Below are 22,179 nucleotides of genomic sequence, written 5' to 3' on the forward strand. Positions count from 1 at the left end.
ACCACAAATCCGATTTAAAGAGAAATTTATTTTAATATTTTTGCATGAATATTGATATGATAGGAAAATCGTATAAAAATATCGATAGAAAAATTTTACCGATTTAGTGGTTAGTTAGAAAAATAAATTATTTAAGAAATTGGGTAAAAACAAGGTATTGAGACCTCAATCTCGTAAAACCGAGTCGAAAATATTTTTATAAATATTTATGAAATGTTAGTAATGTTGTATTAAAATTTCGTTAGAAAATTTTAATGTTTGGGTAGTCAATTAAATGAAAAGGACTAAATTGGAAAAGGTGTAAAAGAGGCTGGGATGATTAAATAGCTTAAGTGTCTAATGAGGAAGGATTTAAAAGGAAATTAGACCCAAAATTTATTTGGTCTGGACGGCAAGGGCGTGAAATTAGCAAGTAAATGAATGATTTAAGGGAAAAATTCGAATATTGCATAATAACTAAATAAAATTAGGACTAATGTAGAAATATCTAGATTTCTTGTGATTTCTCTTCATTCTCATCAGCCAAAATGCCATAGGAGGGGTTCTTTAAGCTGGTATTTCATAATTTTTTCACCAAGTGAGTTTAATCCTTGCCTTTTTGTTGTAATTTTTGTATTTTTAAAACTTTTACAACTAGGTTCTACTGTTAAATTCATTAGTTTTTGATTTTATGGATGAAATTGAAACTCACCATGGTTGAGTGCTATAATTTTATGATGAAATAGCATGAAATTGAAGTTTTAATTTGTTTATGAGATGATTTTATTAGGTAATTTCAATAGAAATTGATTTTTAAGACCTAATTGTGAAAAAGTTAGAATTAAAGTCTAGTGCCTAAATTTTGATTCCCAAAGGTTATAAAGTAGTTTAAAGTGATAGAATAAAATGCTAATTGAGAAAAATCAGCTTAATTGAGAGGTTAATTGAGTAGGGATGAAATTATCATTTATTAAAGCTTAGGTGAAATATGGTAATAAACATCTTGCACTAAAACAGTTTTGGACAGTAGGAGTAGACTAACTTTGAAAAATCATCATATATTGTGAAAATCTAATTAGAGGATGAACAAAATATGGAATTAAAGCTTATTGAGTCCAGTTTCTTATAGAAGAAACGAGATAAGTAATGGAATTGTAAATCATGAGATATAATAAATTTTGTGAGACAAGGTTAGAATGAATTCGGATTCCCCTGTTCTGACTTTGGAAAATCATCAAAAATTGAATAAAATTAATTAGGGGTTAAAATTTACATGTTTAAATTATTAATAGGTCTATTTTCAATAAAAATAAACGGAAACACCATCCAAATTTTTTACTAAGAGATAATTAGTTTTTAGCAAAGAAAAGTCGAAGCTGTCAGACAGCAAAATATGGGTAAGTTTGAAGATTTTACTGTACTTATTGGTTGAACCAAAAATTCTGAAAATTTTATGGTAGAAAGGTATTTGAGTCTAGTTTCAGAAACACCAAGCGGTTTTTAATTTTAAATTCTATAGTTTGAGATGTAAATAATTTAGTGACTACGACTCAAGTAGACAGCTTTAAATGAACTATGAATAATAGTGGAATTATAGAGAATGTTACATATGAACATGAAATGTATTAAATTGATGATTAAATTTATTTATTTAGATCCAAAAAATTCAAATACAAGGCTAGATCGAGGAAAGGAAAAATTTCGGGATTAGTAGATTTTTGAATACGAACAAGTATCGAGGTAAGTTCGTGTAACCTGAATTATATTCTTAAATGCTTGAAACGTATGTTATTGATGTGAATATGATTTAAATGTTCATTGTATGAAAATTGATGAAACATTGATATATTTGCTAAAAAAGGGAAGAAATCTCAGTTGAATGAAAGGAAAATTCGATGGATCTTTAAAAAGGAATTGACGATAAAAAAAAATCTAGCCCAGATGGATGATCTTATCCTGATATAGCCCTCCCGAAGAATATGTGTAAAATGGATTTATCCCGGACGGGTAATCCAAATTAGGGTCTGAATTTAGCCTGGACTAGTAATTCAGATCCAAGCTCATTAGAGTAAATTGTCGTTGCAGGGGATTTAGCTTGGACTAGTAATCCCGCTATAAGGATGAGGTTCGCGGGAGTGTGCTCTCTGAAATGGAAATGCGCGCACATGAATATGAATTGACAGACCTAGAATAGTACACTAAAAGTGTACCTCTGAAAATCCATCGAAATTCCAAGAAATTTAATGGGATAAATATGAGAAATAATAAGGGTAATAGAAAACATGGAATTGATGAGTTCATCAATCATTAATCTTTGTATTGAACTCATATGATGCTATTTGATTAATGTTTTGGTTGAGTTTGTGTGTGATAGGCAAATGGTAGATTGAATGGATGTATGAATATTTATTGTATTGTATTGAAAATATTAGGTAAGTATAATTCTTGTTACATGAGCTTACTAAGCACAACGTGTTTACCCTGTTTCCTTTTTCCCTGATTCGTAGTATTAAGAGCTCGGAGGTCAGATTTGGTCGGAGACACATCACACTATCAACTTCAACAATTTGGTATATTAAGAAACTTTATTTTGGAAATCAATGGCGTGTATAAGTTGATAAAGTAAATGTTAGTGTGGAGTAAATGTAAAGTTAGCCATTGGTATGGTTATCAAATCCTAGTTTTGGCATGTGATGAGGTTATCTTATAGATATGCGTAAATCTATCTTAAAAATATGTTGAATTGAATTGGTTGATTTGGTTTGATATCGGTGTATGTTTTGGGCTCCGGAGGCCCATCTAAGGGACGTAATAATATGTTTCAATAAAAGAATAGTATTTAACTCGTAATAATGGAAAAATTAATTTGGAAAACTCCGGTAATGCCTCGTACCCTATTTCAGTGACGAATATAGGTAGGGGGTGTTACAATACCAATCATTTAAAATTTATAATAGGATATGTGTTTAAATATAAATGAAGTGTGCTAATGAGATAGATTATAGTGAAAAGAAAAACTAATCCTTAAAGAAATTATACTACATATGTCTATATAGCAAATTATTATAAAATACTAAAATTATATTTATGTTTAATAAAACCTACAAACCTATAAAAGAAAAAAAAAACCTATACGAATATCTTTTTCTTTTTTTTCCTATTTTGGGCTTTGTATTTCATTCTTGATGTAGGCCTTATAGTTCGATCATATCCAAACTTCAATCGCTTTCTTATGGTAATGGAAGAAAGTCAGCCCATTTAACTAGTCAAAGCTCAAATTTCAAAGGCAGGAGAAAATTTTGCTGTTGAAAAGCTTTTGTTGGTTGTAAGTTTGCCCAATATTTTTTCGTGTCTTTTCCCCATTTCTAGCTATATGATTGCATGGCACCAACGCCCACCTGGTTCATTTTTGCAATTCAAGATCACCCAGAAAATTTCCTAAGGAAAAAATTGTTGGTACATCTCTTCTCCTGTTGTTAAACTTAAGCTATTTACATGTTTATATCTGTTTATGCATCATAGAGAATGAAACGATTTCCCATTCCTCTAAACAATCTGCATTAATATCATATTTCATGGCTTCTCTAATTTGATGGGTTTGTGTGTTTTAAAGATTTCAAGTCTTGCACAATGGCATTATAATGTAACCGTCTCAATTTAGCATTTATCATGTTCTTGATAGCAAATTTTCGTGTTTTTTTTGTGTGGATAAATCGTTACTGTTGATTGTAATTTGATGTTGTGCTGCTGTTCTTTGCAGAATTATTTGGTTACCCCACTTTCCTTCTTGTGAAAAATCCAATTGCTTGATTTCGTTTATTTGCCAAAGGGATTCAAACGAAAATGGTATCTGAATCAATCTCTTTCCTTTGCATATATATTATATCATAGCATGTGCATGCTACGGGTGAAAAGCAAATTTTCCTTAGAAAGTTTAATGATAATAAAGCTTTGGTTGGAAATAGTAAAATTTAGAATAATGATGACGATGATGATGGGTTTAAAAGTGTAGTTATTTATTAATTATTTTAACTTTTGGTTTTCTAGTACTTTTCTTATCGATGAGACGAATTCAGTAAACTCTTAAATAATAGTACAGATAATTCATAACAATTTTAGTTATGGTAACTTTTTGTTCATATTCACTTGGAAATAAATGAGGGGCAGGTTTATCATTCTACTTTTGCTGACGAGGAAGGAATTACTAAAGCCTGTGGCTGCCCTTTACTTCCTTTGAAAAGTCGTAAAAAGGGTCCTGCTCCTGTTTCAGAACAAGGTGGGATTTATGTTCTTTAATCAGCATCATTGTGTAGTTGTCCTTTTTCAAATCTTTGATTTGATAATTCAAGATGGTATTGTTTTGTTTGCAGGCAAAACGGATATAGTTGATGAAGCCATCACATTCTTTCGTTGCAATGTCTTCTTTAGGAACTTCGATATTAAAGGCCCTGCAGATAAGCTCCTTATATATTTGACATTCTACATAAATCTGTCTCTAAAGAAGCTTGAAGGTTGTAGAACCTTGGCTGAGGGGTCTAAGGCAATTCTTAACTTAGGAGTGGAAAATGTTACCATACCTGGTGAATCTGGTTTTCCTTTTACAGGGCTCTTTTCTCTTCCACAGTCTCAACAGGAAGCAGGTAAATCTCCTTAATGTTTGCCCTTTTTTATTTGGTACAATATTAAATATCACATGCATTATTGAACTTCTAGTATCATGTAAATTGTTGGTTTCTTAAAATGCAGAACTGCTGAGGGATTATCTGAAGCAAATAAGAGAAGAGACGAGTGGGAGACTGTTGGGTGTTGCATATAGGCCTAATGGAACACCAAATAAGTGGTGGTTAGCATTTGCAAAAAGGAAATTCATGAACATTGCTCTTCTTGATAAATAACTTTTTACATGTGATAAGCATTCTGCAACATAAAGTAAAAAGAACCAGTTCACTAATTGGAAACTGATGTCAGCAGTTGCGTATTAAAACCAAAGACACTTACGTCTTATACTGTAAAGCTATTGGCAATTCGTGCATTGTTTTGTCTTTCTTGTTGGTTTCTGTACGTGGATTCGATTGAAAGAAACTAGAATGGGTTTCAGTTTAAGGCCTAATGGAGATGGTAAAGCATCAATCAGCAGCAACCACTTTTCCGAATGTTAATTTGATCTAAAGATTCTATAAATTAACAAGCTTTTTCCTTTCTCTTTTTAGTTTTTTCTTTCAGCAATGTATAAAATCAACAAGTTGCTGAATGAGAAATCTTTTCAAGAAATACTGGGCACCCACAGCATACATTTTACCAAATATTTAATACGACAGTTGAACTTGGAAATCTTAGGATTGAATGCGAAATGATGAGATTCCAAGCTTAAGGTGGGTTTGGATGGGCAATTGGGTGCGGTGCGGTGCGATGCAGTGTGTTTTACTTACTTTTTGTCTCACGCTACAGTATCGCTACAGTATCTAATCTCACCGCCACCGCTATTTTTACACTAACCGCAGGTAAACGCACCACTCATCCAAACTCACCCTTAATCTATAATTGTTAAAAATTGGAACTAGGTATCATTAGAAATGGTGCTTCTATTTCAATATAGTTAAAATTAAACATATTACATATATCTATCTTCCCAAGCATTAAAACATAATAAAATTGAATAAAGAATCTGAAATTGCTTTTAATGTTTAGAAAAGTGTGAATGAAGTAGACATGTTTTAACTTTATCGAGGAAGATGGAAAAATAGTGGACGCCCAAGGAAAAGGTCAGCTACTAGAAATTGAGTCGCTTTTGCAACTTACGTGAAACAAATGCTACCTTGTAGGAAAGGACCAGGCAAGGCAAGTGCCTCCTTTTTTGGTTCAACCTACGTAAGTGCTTAGGGTAGCATGTTCTGCTACGGTTTATGTTTTACTAGAGTTTGAATGAATTTCAAATTTATACCACGATAATTTCTCTCAAACATTTAAGTTTGAAAAAATAGTATACACTTAAATATATTCAAATTTATGTTGTCTTGCATGAGACTTAAAAGACTAAATCCACCATTTGAGTTATAATAAAAAAATTGAAAAAAAGCATTATACCAAGCAATGATTCTTGCACCCCTTTTGGAGGCACCAACACCCCCAAAAAAGTACAAAGTTTTAATTTATGTTTATTTATAATTGAAATAAATTTTTTATTATTTAAATTTATGGTTATATTATTTAAAGTTGTCAGGATGCAATTCTAGCTAAAAATTGAAGTTTAAAAATACTTTGCAAACTCCAAAAAGAGAGAAAGAAAAGAAGAAGCTGCTTCCTAAAGGCTAAATCCTTTTAACACAAATTTTTTAAGAACAAAGCTAACAAATAAAAAACCAGTTGATTGAATGAAGAATTCAATTTTTATCAACAGTTCATTTACAACAACAAATGGATACCCAATTTTCTATGTACCAAACCAAAAGACCGCTAATCATAGAAAAAACCAAACAAAGACAAAAACATGATCATTAATCACTAAACATGAACATCATCAAGGTGAAGATCCCCACAAAACTTCAGCAATTGTGGTAGCAGCCTCAGCATCATTAACAGATGCTTCCCTAACTTTCTCCAGAATCTCTGCTTTAAAAGCCCTTTTCTCCCTTTTCCTCAACCCTTCCCCAACCTCTAATTGCACTGCAAACCTTGCCACACAGCTTGCAAATGGATGATTCTCTAAAAATTTCTTTCCCGTTTTCTGCCCCTCACTCTCCTCATTCTCATTTCCATACTTTCGCATCCCTATCAAATCACCACCAAATTCTGACCTCTGCAACTCCACAAGTTTCTCTATCAACTCCCCATTAAGCATCGCTTCAACAGCTTCTTTACGTCCAAAGTAACCAATCTCAAGAATGCAATCAAAGACCACAACTTTCATGCTCAAATCTTTGGATTCTAATAAAGTTAAAATCTTGGGAAGTCCTCCATTGCAGAGTATTTCATCAACAAATGGAGATTTAATAAATTTAATCAACTCACATAGAACTTTTACGCTATGGGCTGATTTCATCTCCAAAAGAGCTTGAATTGTATCTCCCATATTCACTTGGCCGACGAAGACATCCTTGTTGAATCGAATCAAAGCGGCTACACAAAACGCAGCTTTTTCCCTGATCTGTTTTGAACAATTCGGGTCGCAAAGCACTGTTTGTAAAACCGAAAAGGCTTTCGATTTCAAGACTGAATCCTGTAACTCGGGATTAAACCCTTGTGATACTCGGACTTCAAACTGACTCAGTAACCGAGCTAACTCGTCCTCGTCCTTCCACGGATCTTTCAAAGCATTTATCAAGCTATCGATACTCCCACGATCCATCAAGGCTTGAACCTCGGACTCGATCGAGCCAGCAACTCGAGAGATGGAATGAGTCGACACACGACGAGTCAAAAAACTCCTGAGACCATAACCACGATTCCTTTCTAGGGTTTCGACGAGGATCTTGAGCTCAGCCAAGTGTCGGGAAAGAGTAGAAAGATGTGGGTCTTTCGAGATGATCGAATCGGACTCGGTTTCAAGCTCGAGAAGAGCTTTAATGGGAGATGAATTAGACTGGACCGATTTGTAAGTTGGATGAGCTTGTAACTCGTGGGATGCTTGTTTCAAAGCTTCGAGAAGCTTCAGAACTCCAGGGTCGTCTTCTTTGGGCGATGAGTCTTCCATTTTTTTGTTGCAGATGAAGATTTTCTTCTTTCACGGTTTACACAGAAACAAACAACAATAGACTCTTGTTTTAGGAGGCGGCGAGAGTATAATGGAGAAAAGTAGCTCAACCACCGGTTTATATTCGAGCCGCTCGGGCTTTGTGATTTTTTATTTGTAATTTTCCACGTGTACTTAGATCGATAGAAACCATTATTTAACACTAATAAAGTCTTTTATCCCTTACTCTATTATTTTGTAAAGGGTAACCACTTTTTCCGGTTAATTTGGAAACTACTTTTCATATTGGTTTAAATTTCATTTTGGTCCAAGTTTTTATATTGAGAATTATTTTTTATCTAAATTAATCTTTAAACTTAACAATTATTTCTATATTAAGTTAAATTTTTTAGGTTAATCCTTGATATTTTCTCGAAAACTTAAAATCCAAACTTTAATACAAGTTCATATGCTAATTTGAACAAAGAAAAAAGTTTTTCGATATGAGAATAATTGCTTAGCTAGGCCCTAAAATGAAAATAATTATGAAGTTCAAAGATTAACTAAGCCAAAAAAAAAAGGAACTCTGATCCCAATGTAAGAATTGTCACCAAATTTAAATATCAAATAATAATTTAACCCTTTTATAAAATTACGTAATTAAATTAATACTTTTTTTATATAATATTAAAGTAAAATATAGAAGTAATATAATTCGAACTCATATCAAACGAGTAATTGACAATAATTTTAATCACGACTCTATTTAAATCAAAATAATTGAATAAACATATTCATGTATGTCGATATAATATCTTTCCCTGCACAAAAGAAAGTATAATATAAGTTGAATCCATTATTTTTCTTTCAGTACACTGATACATTATATTGAATCCAAATAAACATGGAATACACAGGAATATTTGGATGGATTATTATTTATCTCAAATAAAAAATATTATTAAATTGAAAAATTATTTTTCATTTCTTGTTTGATTTGTTTATATAGTTAATTTGTAAAGAGGGAAAATAAGATCTTCATGCCTATTTCCTTTAGCTTTTAAAGAAGAAAGTTTTTTTAAAATTTATTTTTTCTATGATAATCTAGACATTTTAGTCAAAAGGGGGAAGTTATGAGTCAAAATTTGTCGAGTAATTGGTTTGTTGGTTAGCATTTAATAAAAATGATAAATAAAGCCACCTCTCTTGTCTTTCAATGCTTATTTTCCGTTTAAGTTCTTGAAAGGATCCCCATAAGTAAAGCATTTTCTGTTTCTTATTTTGACTTTTTAAAAAATAAAAATTTGAATTTTCTTTTCAGACGCGCTTATCACTAAATCAAATATTTAATTTATTTTCGTGAATTGGAAAGGTGATTTACCTCCTCTTAAACGTTAGCATAATTTAGTAATTAAACATATTTTCACAACACTTAATATTGTTGTTTTTATAATGCTAGTTTAGCATATTCGATCTTGGCCCAAGAATATGAGCCACTTGTTCAATTTTCCAGCATGGAAAAAGATTGGTTCATCTTTAATGTGGGACCCAACTCTAATTTATTAATTGAAGGAAAGCTTGTCATGTTTTTTTAATTTTATCCACAGCACATTGAATAAGAGACAGAATGAGCCCCAACTTTGCCTTACTTTGGCTCCACATATTTCTACCCCCATGATATTGTAATATAAAAAAACAAATATATATTTAACATCGCAAAAGCCAATATTATTAAAATATTCAAATTAGACTTGGGCAAGGAGTATTTTTTTTATCTCAAATAAACCTCAAATTAAATAGTAAATAGTATATTATATTCAAATTGGTATAAATATATATTTAATATTTTTATTAATATATGAATAGTAAAATAAGCTATCAAGCTAGACTAATTTTGATTTGGGATTAAAAATATTTTTAAAATTTGATCGTACCACAGCTTGACACAGTAAACAATTCTAATTACATGTTAATTTATTTCATGTGTCTATTTTATTTAGTATATTATATTAAGAGAATATTATTAAATTGTTAATATGATTTAAATTTAAAATTTAACATATATTTGAACACATAAATATTATTTTTTATGAAACAATTTTCCACATTAATAATTCCATTAATCAAATATAATAATATTAATTAAAATATAAAAAATCGTAATTATTTTAAACGCGTATTCGTAGTCATTTAATAAATACCCAAATTCTTGCAGTGTGCCCCAGCCATCAGCCATTATTCTGTGGGCTAAATTAAATAAAAATAATCGGGTTGAAGTTAGCCTATCAATGGGTTAGCTCATCCAAGTGATATAAAGCCCATTACACAATGCTTATTATTGAAAAATTATCTTATCTATAATTATAAGATTTTTTTTATTTTTTTTAAACGAATTAACAGCACATTAATTCTTAGAATATATTTTAAATAAATTATAAAAAAATTAAATAATAAAAAATCGAAATATGAGAATGAAAAAAAACAAACACAAAGAGTACAATTTTTTTTTTTCGATTCGTATTAAATATTTTGTTTTGATAAATAAAAAAAATTGAACAAGAATAAATCACATGACCAACCGCTGAAAATATCCGATCTTTTATCGCCACATGTTCAATATTAGAAAATGAGACCAGCATTCCATAAGTGGTCTCAGATTCTAAAGTAAGCCACCTTGGCCCTTGCGGCATGTCCTTTTAGGATAAAAACTTCATAATACATCACAATATTATACCCAACCATTTTTAGTCCACTGATCATCAAAAATTATAAAATCATCACTCAATTTATTACATTTATATTCTTCTTCAATCGCATACTTAGATTAATTTTATGATGAAGATGATTTGATAGTTCTAAATAGAAAATCATTGTTGGAGGAGACGAAAAACTTACAGAAGCAGCAGAGGAATTTTAAGGTTCTTGGATTTTACGAAAGAGTCGAGATAAAAAATTCCATATTGTAATGATTTTGTTTTCTTCTTTGCAAAACACACCGATATATATGATTCTAAAAAAATTCAAAACTATATATTACGAAGATGGTTTAAAGAAGTGTGATAAATTAGCTCTTATATATTTTAAAATGGGTAAATTTAGTTTTTCCATAAAAAATTTCTATTAAACGATGGCATGGAACATGCTAAAAATTATTTTTTATGCATAAACTATAAAAGTGGTCACCCAACTATGCCTTCCGTTCTATTTTGGTCACTCAACTATTTTTTTTGTCAGTCTTTTAATTTTTATATATTCTATCAATTTGATCCAAATATAAAAAATTCAACAAATTTATCCCTTAATGTTTACAGAATTTGTCATTTTAGATCCAATTCTAAAAAAAACAAAAATTTTGGCTCTCAATATTTACAAAATCTGTCAATTTTGTTTTTAACTCTATTTTTTATTACAAAAATCATTTTTAGCCCTTTCTAACCCGTCAGCTAACTAGTGCTCGCAACGGGATGGGGTAGGGTGGTCTTTTGCCCACCCGACCCTGTCTCGATGCTCTACTCCATGCCTTGACCCAATCCCAACTTTAAAAAATTTAACCCACTTTGAACCTAGACCTGAAAATTAATAATATACCCAAATTCTATATGATCCGACTTGAATTTAATTTCATTTAGTTTTTTTTGTAAAAATATGATTAATTAGATTTGATTAATGATTTATCTCTAGAGTTGTGTGCTAATGTATATTCACACACATGTTGTGATTACAATAGAGAAGAAAAAGAAGGAATAAAGGTTCATTTAATAAATTATTAAATTAAGAAGATAGAAAATGGGGAAAATAACCTTAGAAGGGTGAAAGGGGACTAGTATAGATGCAGTGGTGGTAAAATGAGACTAGTAGTGATAAATTTTGAATTTTGAATTTAGTTAATATTAAATATGTATAAAGGGTAATTTCATAAATATATCGGGCGTGGCTATTTCATTCTAAATTTGGTCCCGACTTAACCTGATTGCTTTTAAAAATTAACCAGCTTCGACCTTGACTTCAAGAAAAAAACCCAACACTATCGGGCCGAATCAGCTCGGAACCCATCAGATTCAGATTTTTTTTTGCCATCCCTACAACTATGGATATTAAAAAAAGAAAAATATTACCTCTTTCAAGTCTCTCTTGCAAAACAACTCTTAAAAGTTAGGATAAAACACAAAAAAATTAAGATCTAAATGAAAGTAAAGGCGTTTAAAACGTTATCTCTTTGGGTAGTAATGCAACCAATTATTCCAAATAGGTTCCAAATCTATTGATTTGCCCCAATATGAAGCCTAAATTATTGTAAAAGAAATTGTTGCAAGTGACTTGAAAGAGTATACTCTTTTTCTTATTTTAATATTTCACATGGGTTAGCCGATAGGGTTATAAATGATTAAAAATATATTTTTTAATTTTTAGAGTTATCGCTAACTTGATAGATTTTGTAAATGTTGAGGGCCAAATGTATTAATTTCTTTAAAATTACAACTAAAATGATAAATTTTGTAAACATTGAGAGCTAAATTTGTTGAAATTTTTATATTTAAGATCAAATTGATAGAATGTGTAAACACTAGAGGGCTAACTTTATTACTAGACCAATAAGAAAAGGCCCACGTTAGCTTAGATTGACTAAAATATTTAATGTCGAAAAATTTAATGATCAAATAAAAAAAATAATAGTTGGATGTTCATTTTTATAGTTTACTCGTAAAAAAATAATTTTCAGCACTGATTTAATGTTCCACGTCAGTATTTAACAGAAAAAATTAACGGAGGAACTAATTTGCAAGTTTCAAAATGTATAAGAATTAATTTGCTCAATTTCTCAGTAGAAGGACTGAAATGCAATCTGCCCCTGAGAATAGGGGCTTCCTTGGTTCACTCGATGCCTATATGATAGAAAAGCATAATTGGTTGGTTGGTGGCACTTCCATTGTACGCTCGCAATTTCCTTCCTCTTTAACCTGTCTTTTCCTTGGGAACCGGTCATCAAACGTGAAACCGGAAGATTCCTTTGTTGTAATTTTGTCACTTAAAGAAAATCCATCATTTTTATCTGATTCTAAACCACACCCACGTCAACTGAAAAAGGAAAACGCTTCCCCACAAGTAGATGCTTCCTAGAAAATTCATATCCAATCTTTTAAAAAATCCCCATGGTAAGTGTATCAAGTTTAATATAACACATGGAAAATCACATTTTCTTTTATCAAATAGCAGCCGCCATCATTAATTGGTTACTACATATTACACATTAACATGCAAATAATTTTCTATCAATATTACATATTCCAAAAAAAAAAACGAATTTGGATCTTTATTTGCGGGAAAAAATAAATTTAATTATTTTTTAATTTGACTCTAAAAAAATATAAGCAGGAGCAATGTATGCAGCAGCTGTTTTAACTTTTTCAACAGCTATAAATTGAAGGAAACACCCAACAAGTCTCCAAATATTCACAAAAGTAAATTTCATACAAATATTTAATATGTTTTTGTGGGGTATATTATATGACATATTTACCTACCTATACGTATATATGTGCATAAATTAGATATTATATCAAAATCAAACGCTCATGATAGCTTATATAATTAAATTTTTTTTTCTCTAAAACAAAAATAATAATAGTTATTCAAAAATTAATTAATTACTTGCTACTTAATTGAAGGGATAAATTATATGTTAGTACATAAAATTAAATCAACAAGCTTCTTTGGTGTGACATTATTGATACGATTTCGGAAAACATAATTAAAAATAGGATTAAACAATGGTAGTTCATGTATGTTGTAATGCATCATTACAATAATTATATTGTTACTGTTACATTAGGTAATCCATCCTTTTCGTTTTTTATTGGTTCTGTTTTGTGGTAAGTGGAGGTTTCCCACGTGGAAATATAATTTAGGGTTTGGAATATCATAATATATTTATTTTAAATAATTTTATTTGACAATTCTTAATTTCAAAATCTAGAAGTTGGTCATATATTATTTTTAATTTTTTTGATAACGTTCCACACAGCTTTTTTAGGGTTTTTTTAATTATATAAATGCATTTTAGGATCTAAATGCTTTACCAACTCTAATGAATATTTTTTAATAAAACACTAACATTTGGTATACCAAATGTTTAAGAATAAAATATATTCCTCTTTCTAAATAAGGATTATTATTTGATACATTAATTACGGAGTATTTTAACTTCACAAGTGAAGTTAAAAAAATTATGATGTGTCCAATTTATGAGAAATTATTTGGTACATTGTTAATGAAATTTTTAGACTTCACAAATAGGATTAGGGGTTAACAAATATCCTATATGGGTATGATAAAATATTAAAAAATAAGACGCATATCAATTTTTTACGATTGTTTATGGAATAAAAGGAAGTACAGTGTTATTGTATCAAATATTAATTTTAGGCAATATAAAACATAAAAAATCAGTTCTTCTGAAAACTTATTTTAGCGGATAAGATTATTACAGAAATGACTGACTATATAATCCATCAATATTTTCTATTTAAAAATTATTCATTCTTAATTATTTGATATTTATAAATATTTTTATATACAAATATTAATGTCTTAAAAAATATTGATAGACTCAAATTTCGAAATAAATCAATCTTTGAACGATACTAGTTTCAATAAATAATAATACATCGAACCCCTAGTATTGACTATCTTACTTGTTGGTGTTTACACAAATCTTCACCATAAAAATTATTTTAGTATGAATAACAAAAATGAAAAAGAAGAGCTGCAAAACCACGTCGGACAGAGATAATGAAAACGATGGAGATTATTTTATATTAGAGAAAGGGAAAACACCACGGTGGCCTGGGACTGATATTTAAGACGCACAAAAATATTCTGTGGGTGCTGTGCCTTGTGTCTGAGGATTTGTCAGCGCAAAGACGTCAGAAAGGCAAAACGCCCCGAGCCCCACTGCTCACAAACGCGAAGTTTCCAAGTCCGGACGTTGACGGCGTTGCTCGCATGCAGCGATTGATTGTCTGATGCTGATTTCCATTCCCCGTCGTCTCTTGTTTGTTTGTCTCCGTAATTAGCAACCCATATAATCCCATTGGCCCCACTCATTGGCCATTAATTATTTCTTGACATTCTTAAAATTTTCAAAATATTACAATATTTCTATTTATTAAATTAATTCATTATTTAATTTACGAACCTCCAAAATAATAATGATAAGAAACAAAAATAAATGTATTTTTATAATGATTATCACCTTAATATTTAAATCACCACTATACCATAATTTAGAAAAATAGGAAATTAGAAGAGCAAAACATTATATATAATAAGAAGAAAGAAAATATAAAACAGCGCCCCCAGTTGAGTTCGTCTCTATAACAAACTCTTCATTCTCTGCGGGAGCAATATTATGTATGATTTGCTTTCCATTTTATATTTTAATTCTGAACCGAAATTCATCTTTTCGTTTTAGAATAGGTTCCACCCGGCGGAACGCCGCAACGTAACGTCATGTCAGAGAATGTGCCACCGGTGCAAACCCAAAGCCAAGACCCAGATCAAGAGCACGACCATGACCATGAAGCTCTCACCAGTCCTTTACTCCCTCATTATCAACGAGCCAGTAATTCTACCTCTCAGCTCGCCATCGTAGGTGTCAACGTCTGCCCTATTCAAAGCCTCGACTACGAGTAAGCTACCCGTTTACCCGGTGATCATATATATACATATATTCCGCCATTGGATTTTGGTTTCTAATTGCTTCGGATTCTTGTTTTTTTTTTAAGGATTGCGGAGAATGATTTCTACAAACAAGATTGGAGGGCACGTGACAAGATCCAAAATTTTCAATATATTTTCATGAAATGGCTTCTCTGTTTCTTGATTGGCTGTATCGTCAGTGTCGTTGGTTTCTGTAATAATCTCGCCGTTGAGAACATCGCCGGCGTTAAGTTCGTCGTTACATCTAACATGATGTTAACTGGAAGGTCCCTTTCGCTCTACTTTATTTATTGATTTGTTTTTTGAATTTCTGATTGGTTAAATTTCATTCATTAGTGTTTCTTTTTTCTGTTTTGACGGGAACTAATTTGCCCCAAACGTTTAGAAAACTTTTTCCGTAAATTTTAATTGTTTATAGCGAAATTCTTACATACTCCTAGTATATAATCAAACTTTTTTTTTTGTAGGTATGAGATGGCTTTTCTAGTATTCTTTCTATCAAATTTAGTTTTAACTCTATTTGCCGCCATCATTACGACATTTATTTCGCCGGCGGCAGCTGGCTCTGGTATACCGGAGGTGAAGGCTTACTTGAATGGTGTAGATGCTCCGGGAATAATTTCACTACGAACTTTAATTGTCAAGGTATTAGAAAAGAAAAATAACTTACAAATGCAAAATCCTTTGATGCAGAGCTGAAGAGCTATATTTTCCCCCCTAAGTTTTAAATCTATTTGTGGTTCTCAATTCTAGTCAAAATTAATCATTATTGGGTACAGTGAATGCGTAATTAATTATCGAGTTATAGGATTTTGTAATTGCAAAGTTTTACGCATAATATTTTTTTTTCACTTAAAGAGTAGCGAGGAATTGAGAAGAAACAGTTTTCTCTTCTTTTTTTGTCATTTCGATGTAGAAATCTCATAATTGGGTGAAGTGTGCAGATTATAGGAAGCATTTCTGCAGTGTCGTCATCTCTGCTTGTTGGAAAAGCAGGGCCTATGATGCATATCGGTGCATGCATTGCATCCTTATTGGGACAGGGTGGGTCAAGAAGATATGGTTTAACGTGGAAGTGGATTCGATTCTTTAAGAATGATAGAGACCGACGAGACCTTGTAACTTGCGGATCAGCAGCTGGAATTGCTGCTGCTTTCCGTGCCCCAGTTGGTGGTGTGCTGTTTGCTCTTGAAGAAATGGCATCTTGGTATGTAAATTTATGCATGCATTTGGAGCACAATGTTTGATACCTTATTAACCATCTGTTCTGTTTGTATTGTTGGTTTCTAAATTGCCTTCATGAGTGTTTTTTTTCCATAGATGGAAGGCTGAACGGATCTGGGGCCATTATAGACAGTAACATGTTGTGTGATATATCTCTTCAATATCAATTTTCAGCTACTTTATTCATAATCATTACTAAGGTTGAAAGGCAAAATGTGATTCTTTTGTACCCTTGATATGACATATTTTACTTTGAGAATCACCATCCTTTCTTTCATCATCTCTCTGACAAGAGAACTGATAAAAGTTGATATATAATGATTATATCATGGTATTGTTCTACAGGTGGACAAGTGGCCTTCTTTGGAGAGCTTTCTTTACGACTGCTGTGGTTGCAATCATACTTCGAGCTCTAATTGATGTTTGTTTAAGTGGCAAGTGTGGGCTATTTGGTAAAGGGGGTTTGATAATGTTTGATGTCTATTCAGCAAATATTTCGTATCACATGGCAGATGTTCCTCCTGTACTTCTTCTTGGTGTTGTTGGGGGCATTTTGGGAAGTTTGTATAATTTCCTTTTGGATAAGGTTCTCCGAGTTTACGCCATCATCAATAAGTAAGTTTCTATTTTCGGATTTGTGTTTGTTTGCACCAATTACCATTTCTAGTATCTGGTATAATATTATTTACTGGGTCATTCTCCTTGCCTTCTCGTCTCAGGAAAAGCGTTAGTTATAAGATTTTTATCGCTTGCACAATCTCCATTTTTACATCCTGCCTGCTTTTTGGATTACCATGGCTCGCATCTTGCCAACCATGTCCCTTGGATTCAACCGAAGACTGTCCCACAATAGGTCGATCTGGTAACTACAAGAAATTCCAATGCCCTCCTGGTCACTACAATGATCTTGCAAGCCTCATTTTCAACACAAATGATGATGCTATCAGAAATCTTTTCAGCAGCAAGAACACTGACGCCTGAGTTTCAGCACTCACAATGCTCATTTTTTTGGATGTATTATTTAGTTTCTCCAGCATCTTTTTACCAGTCATAGTTCTGGGCATCTTATGTCGCTTCGTTGGGATGTTATTAGTTCTCACACAAATCTTAATCACGGTCTTTTTGCTGTGCTTGGGGCAGCTTCATTCCTTGGTGGATCTATGAGGATGACAGTTTCCTTGTGTGTCATAATCCTGGAATTGACCAATAACCTATTACTGTTGCCAATGATAATGATTGTTCTTCTTGTTTCCAAGACTGTAGCTGATGCTTTTAACGGCAACATTTATGACCTTATTATGAAAGCAAAGGGTTTCCCTTACTTAGAAGTTCATGTCGAACCTTATATGAGACAATTCACGGTTGCAGATGTTGTCACTGGCCCTTTTCAAGTCTGTCATGGAAACGAGAAGGTTGGTAATATCGTACACATCCTCAAGACCACAAATCATCAAGGGTTTCCGGTTATCGACGAACCTCCGCATTCTGAATCCCCAGTTTTGTATGGTTTAATCCTCCGTGCTCATCTTATTACACTGCTAAAGAAGAGAGTTTTCTTGCGCACCCCTGTTCGAATAGGTTCTGATGCCTTCAGACATTTCTCAGCAGATGAGTTTGCAAAGAAAGGCTTAGGTAATGTTGACAAGATAGAAGACATAAAATTAACTGAGGAAGAGATGGAAATGTTCTTGGACCTGCACCCTTTTACCAACGCTTCACCATATACAGTTGTGGAGACAATGTCACTAGCTAAGGCAAGTACACTCTTCCGTGAAGTCGGTTTGCGGCACCTGCTTGTTATACCCAAGAGAACCACCGTAAGTAACTTAGCCATTTTTATTTTCCTTAACCTTAATGTCTTCTGATCTAAAAGTTCATTGCATTTCTAATGCTTGATGTTGTGACTGCAGGGATCACCTGTGGTTGGCATACTAACAAGGCACGATTTCATGCCAGAACACGTACTTGGTTTGCACCCATTATTGGTAAATAGCAAGTGGAAACCATTAAGGATTGCATTGCCACGTTTTCTTAAAATATTTTAGGGTGGAGATCTACTCATTCGGTAGTCGTTCTAGATTGGGGGGGGGGGGCTTACCCTAAAACTAAGTTTGTAAATAGTCTTGCTGTAGCCCTTCATGGTTCAATAGCTTTCTTTTAGCGTTTATATTTTCACAGCATAAAGTTGTTGTATCAATCTAGCCCTTCATTGCAGTAGTAAGTAGCAACGAGGGAAATCAGGGATGGTTCAACCTTCAAAAATTTTTGCTTTGTTGAAATTTATTGCATGCAGAGTTCCATGCACTAATAAATTAGTAAGGCGCCCCTTGTGGAATAGCTTTCAAAATTCATTGTTCTTTAAGGTTTGGTCTAGGCTAAAAGAAAATCTAACCAAAAGTTATATAAACGAAACGTTAAAAGGTAATCATAATATATATATTCTACTAATTAAAACAAGATAATTGAAAGTGATATATATTATACAAATCCTCTTCATTGTTTCAGTAAGCTTGAAAATAGGGGTAAAAGAAAGGTAAAAACACCAAAAAGACAAGAAAAAGCTAATAAAGGTGAATTTTAGTACTGTTTAGTCTCTCGTGCTAGCCTCGCCTTGAACTAATTTTAAGATAGTCGGCCCTTATCCCCCACAGCTCTTCTGCCACAGATTTCATTTGAGGTCGGTCATTTCTAGTCGGTGCTGCACATTGAAATGCCAAAGCAAATATATTGGTTAATATATTTGCATCTACAACTTCTTCCATCATACAATCCACCAGTTCAGCTACATGCCCTTCATTATACTTATGGAATGCCTGTACGTATACATCATGCAAGTTATTAAAAGCAAACCCTGAATAACCTGCTTGTTTTTTTTTTCTGTAATTTAAAGCAAACACGAAGGAACAAGCTTACCCATATAAGAGTGACACGCTCTTCGACTGGTCTTCTTAACTCCACTGGACGACGGGAGGTCAAAATTTCTATAAGTAAAATCCCAAAGGCATAAACATCACTCTTGGCTGTGAGTTGATAAGATTTCATGTACTCGGGATCAAGGTAACCAACTGTTCCTTTCAGTTGAGTTGAAATATGGGTTTTGTCCGAGTCTATTGGACCAACTTTTGCAAATCCAAAATCAGCCACTTTAGCTCGCATGCTTTCTGTAATAAGTATGTTGGATGATTTCACGTCTCGGTGAATAATTTGCTTCCCTAATTCATCATCAAAACAATAATTAGGCATTGTTTTTTTTAATCTAAATTTTTATTTTACTTTTTCTAACCTGCATAAAGATGGAGATAAGTAAGGCCATGAGCAACATCGATGGCGATTTCAAGACGCTGATTGAAATCCAGGATTTTGCCACGCTGACCTGCCATAAATAGCAGTAAAAATATACTATTATTGACCAAAAAAAACTTGTTTGGCATTAATGACCATCAAGAGGCCTTACCATCCAAATGATCTCTCAGCGTGCCATTTGGTACATATTCTGTAATAATAAGCCGTTCATCCCTTGTATCCACATAACCAAGTAGCTTCACGAGGTTCCTATGATCAATCTTGGGTAAAAGTTCAACTTCATTACTGAACTCAGTTTGCAGATTCTCAAAATGTTCCTACACAAACACAAATACTCTTATGTCAACTATATAGCATAAACTATACTAACATAACGAAAAAAACCCTTCCAGCATTGCCCTGCCAGTCAATAAATAGTATCTCTCCACTCACCTTCTTTGCTCTTTTAATAGCAACCACCTGACCAGAATCTAACACGGCCCTGTAAACGGTTCCAAACCCTCCTTTACCGATCCGAAGCTCCGGTGAGAAATTACGGGTAGCTCGGGCTACCTGTTCTATACTGAGATGCAATGATCCCATTCTTTTTAGTTTCGGAGATGTTGACAATACCCAAGGATTAACGGTTTCCGAAGGAGAATGGGTTTTCATTTCCAAATGAGAAGCAGAACGAACTGCAACCACAGATATAAACAGTGTGGATCCTTTGTAAGAACTATGGTTTCCATGAACTGCTAAAATAGACCAGATAAAGCTTAAGGCTCACTTGAATTTGTATACTTTGTAAGAACAGCGTGGGCAGTTGCTCTCTTTCTCCGACAAACACTGCAACAGAGATAAACACAACATATCAAAAGAGTTCCAGCTGCTGCTCCTATCCCTATTATTGTCCCGTCCGAATATTTTCTGAAGGGTTTTTTAGGCTTCCGCTTCTTATTATCAGGATGAGTTCTGACTCTATCATCTCCTTTCTCTGTTTCCTTCAATATTTTTCTTCCTATAAACAAAAATCAGCTGTCAAAAACATAATCCATTGATGAAAGCTCAAAGAAATACTTTTTGGAGTGTAAAATTAGATATAAATCATTACCGGATGAAAGGTTCGAACCACAGTCATTAGTTGCAGTGAAGCCTTCAAACACACACTCGTCTGCATAGTGTAACTGCAGGGTTTTGCAGAACAAAACTTTATCTACTAAATCACCGTTCAAGTAAAACAATTCATGACCATTTGAAGTTGAATAAACTATATGATCTGTGCCACAAATCTTGGACTTCACTTGGATGGATGAGGCGAAGAATGTTGATAATTGCATAAACAGCAGTAGACTAACCATGGAAGCAACTATTCTTGAATGAATTAATGCACTCAAACTCTCATGGAAATGAAATTACAAAACAAGTATCATCCTTCATCATTTGGAAGGGAACATGCAACAACTAAAACCAGTGGCGTCCCATTCCCAATACAAGGAACCAATGATATTTCAACAATCATGGAAACAAAAATATCAATGGGTTTCTCTTTTATCTGCTAAGTTAAAAAAAAAAAAAAGGATAATAATAAAAGAATTGAGGCAACAACAAGGAAAAGATGCGACTTGAAAAGGGCTGCTGCAGCAAAGTTTACCAAAGTCTTCACGGTTGAGTTGACTGAATCCCTGGCTAGATCTTATGGTCTATAAATCTTTTGCTAGCTGTTTTCCATAAAACTATCAAGTGTCTAAAATTTCTTATAATTTTTGTTTTATTCAAAGGAGCGTAATGGAAGGTTTCCTTGAATATGACGTGTAAAAACGACGGAACGTGAGGTTGAATTATCTTAACCAGCTTTCTACACTACACTACAGTAGATATTATAAGTTCATTACTATGACTTGATTAACAGAAAATTAAAATATTAGATAATAATTGACTGGAGCCTCTTGTACTAATATTGCTAAAAATCAATTGCATGGGGGCGAAAGGTGAGGAAAATCAGAGAAGGTTCATATAAGTGAAAATGTGGTTATATATGATTTAGGGACTATGAGAAAGTAAAAAGTATAATATTCCTTCTGAGTTTATGGTTTTTGTTTTTTTTTTCTGGTCAACCTTCTGAGTTTATGTTACGGCATAGAACAGTCAAACAATTCTTGGGGGAACCAAAAATTTTTTCTCCATTCATCGCTTTTGATTTTAACAGGGTCCAATGTCCATTTCAATAAATGCATGTACTTGGTAAGAGTAGCATAGCCGTTGGATTGCATCTTGATTGGATTTCATTACGGAGGTTTTTATAATTT

The 22,179-nt window shown here is 32.7% G+C and overlaps 2 protein-coding genes and 1 pseudogene across 3 annotated transcripts; 2 read left to right on the forward strand and 1 right to left on the reverse strand.

Annotated features, from left to right (window-relative positions):
* Positions 1–3,277: 3,277 nt before the first annotated feature.
* LOC121217452 (actin-related protein 2/3 complex subunit 3) lies at positions 3,278–5,178 on the forward strand. 2 transcript variants are annotated; one of them, XM_041093040.1, is made up of 5 exons: positions 3,278–3,435; positions 3,740–3,825; positions 4,147–4,255; positions 4,350–4,619; positions 4,726–5,178. In XM_041093040.1, exons 2-5 carry the CDS (start codon positions 3,823–3,825, stop codon positions 4,872–4,874), a joined length of 531 nt encoding a protein of 176 aa, XP_040948974.1. In that variant the 5' UTR covers positions 3,278–3,435; positions 3,740–3,822; the 3' UTR covers positions 4,875–5,178. The 2 variants fall into 2 exon arrangements, with proteins under 2 accessions (XP_040948974.1, XP_040948975.1); XM_041093041.1 differs by lacking the exon at positions 3,278–3,435 and adding an exon at positions 3,604–3,622.
* A 9,780-nt stretch (positions 5,179–14,958) lies between these two features.
* On the forward strand, positions 14,959–18,853 carry LOC121217454 (putative chloride channel-like protein CLC-g; annotated as a pseudogene).
* Positions 18,854–19,005: 152 nt separating this feature from the next.
* On the reverse strand, positions 19,006–21,592 carry LOC121217455 (calmodulin-binding receptor-like cytoplasmic kinase 3). The gene is made up of 7 exons (XM_041093042.1): positions 20,985–21,592; positions 20,661–20,891; positions 20,327–20,568; positions 20,046–20,211; positions 19,875–19,964; positions 19,505–19,803; positions 19,006–19,404 (listed from the first exon to the last, which is right to left on the reverse strand). Exons 1-7 carry the CDS (start codon positions 21,229–21,231, stop codon positions 19,192–19,194), a joined length of 1,488 nt encoding a protein of 495 aa, XP_040948976.1. The 5' UTR covers positions 21,232–21,592; the 3' UTR covers positions 19,006–19,191.
* Positions 21,593–22,179: the final 587 nt, after the last annotated feature.

Source organism: Gossypium hirsutum, chromosome D05 (assembly GCF_007990345.1).
Source record: "Gossypium hirsutum isolate 1008001.06 chromosome D05, Gossypium_hirsutum_v2.1, whole genome shotgun sequence".
Lineage (NCBI taxonomy): Eukaryota > Viridiplantae > Streptophyta > Magnoliopsida > Malvales > Malvaceae > Gossypium > Gossypium hirsutum.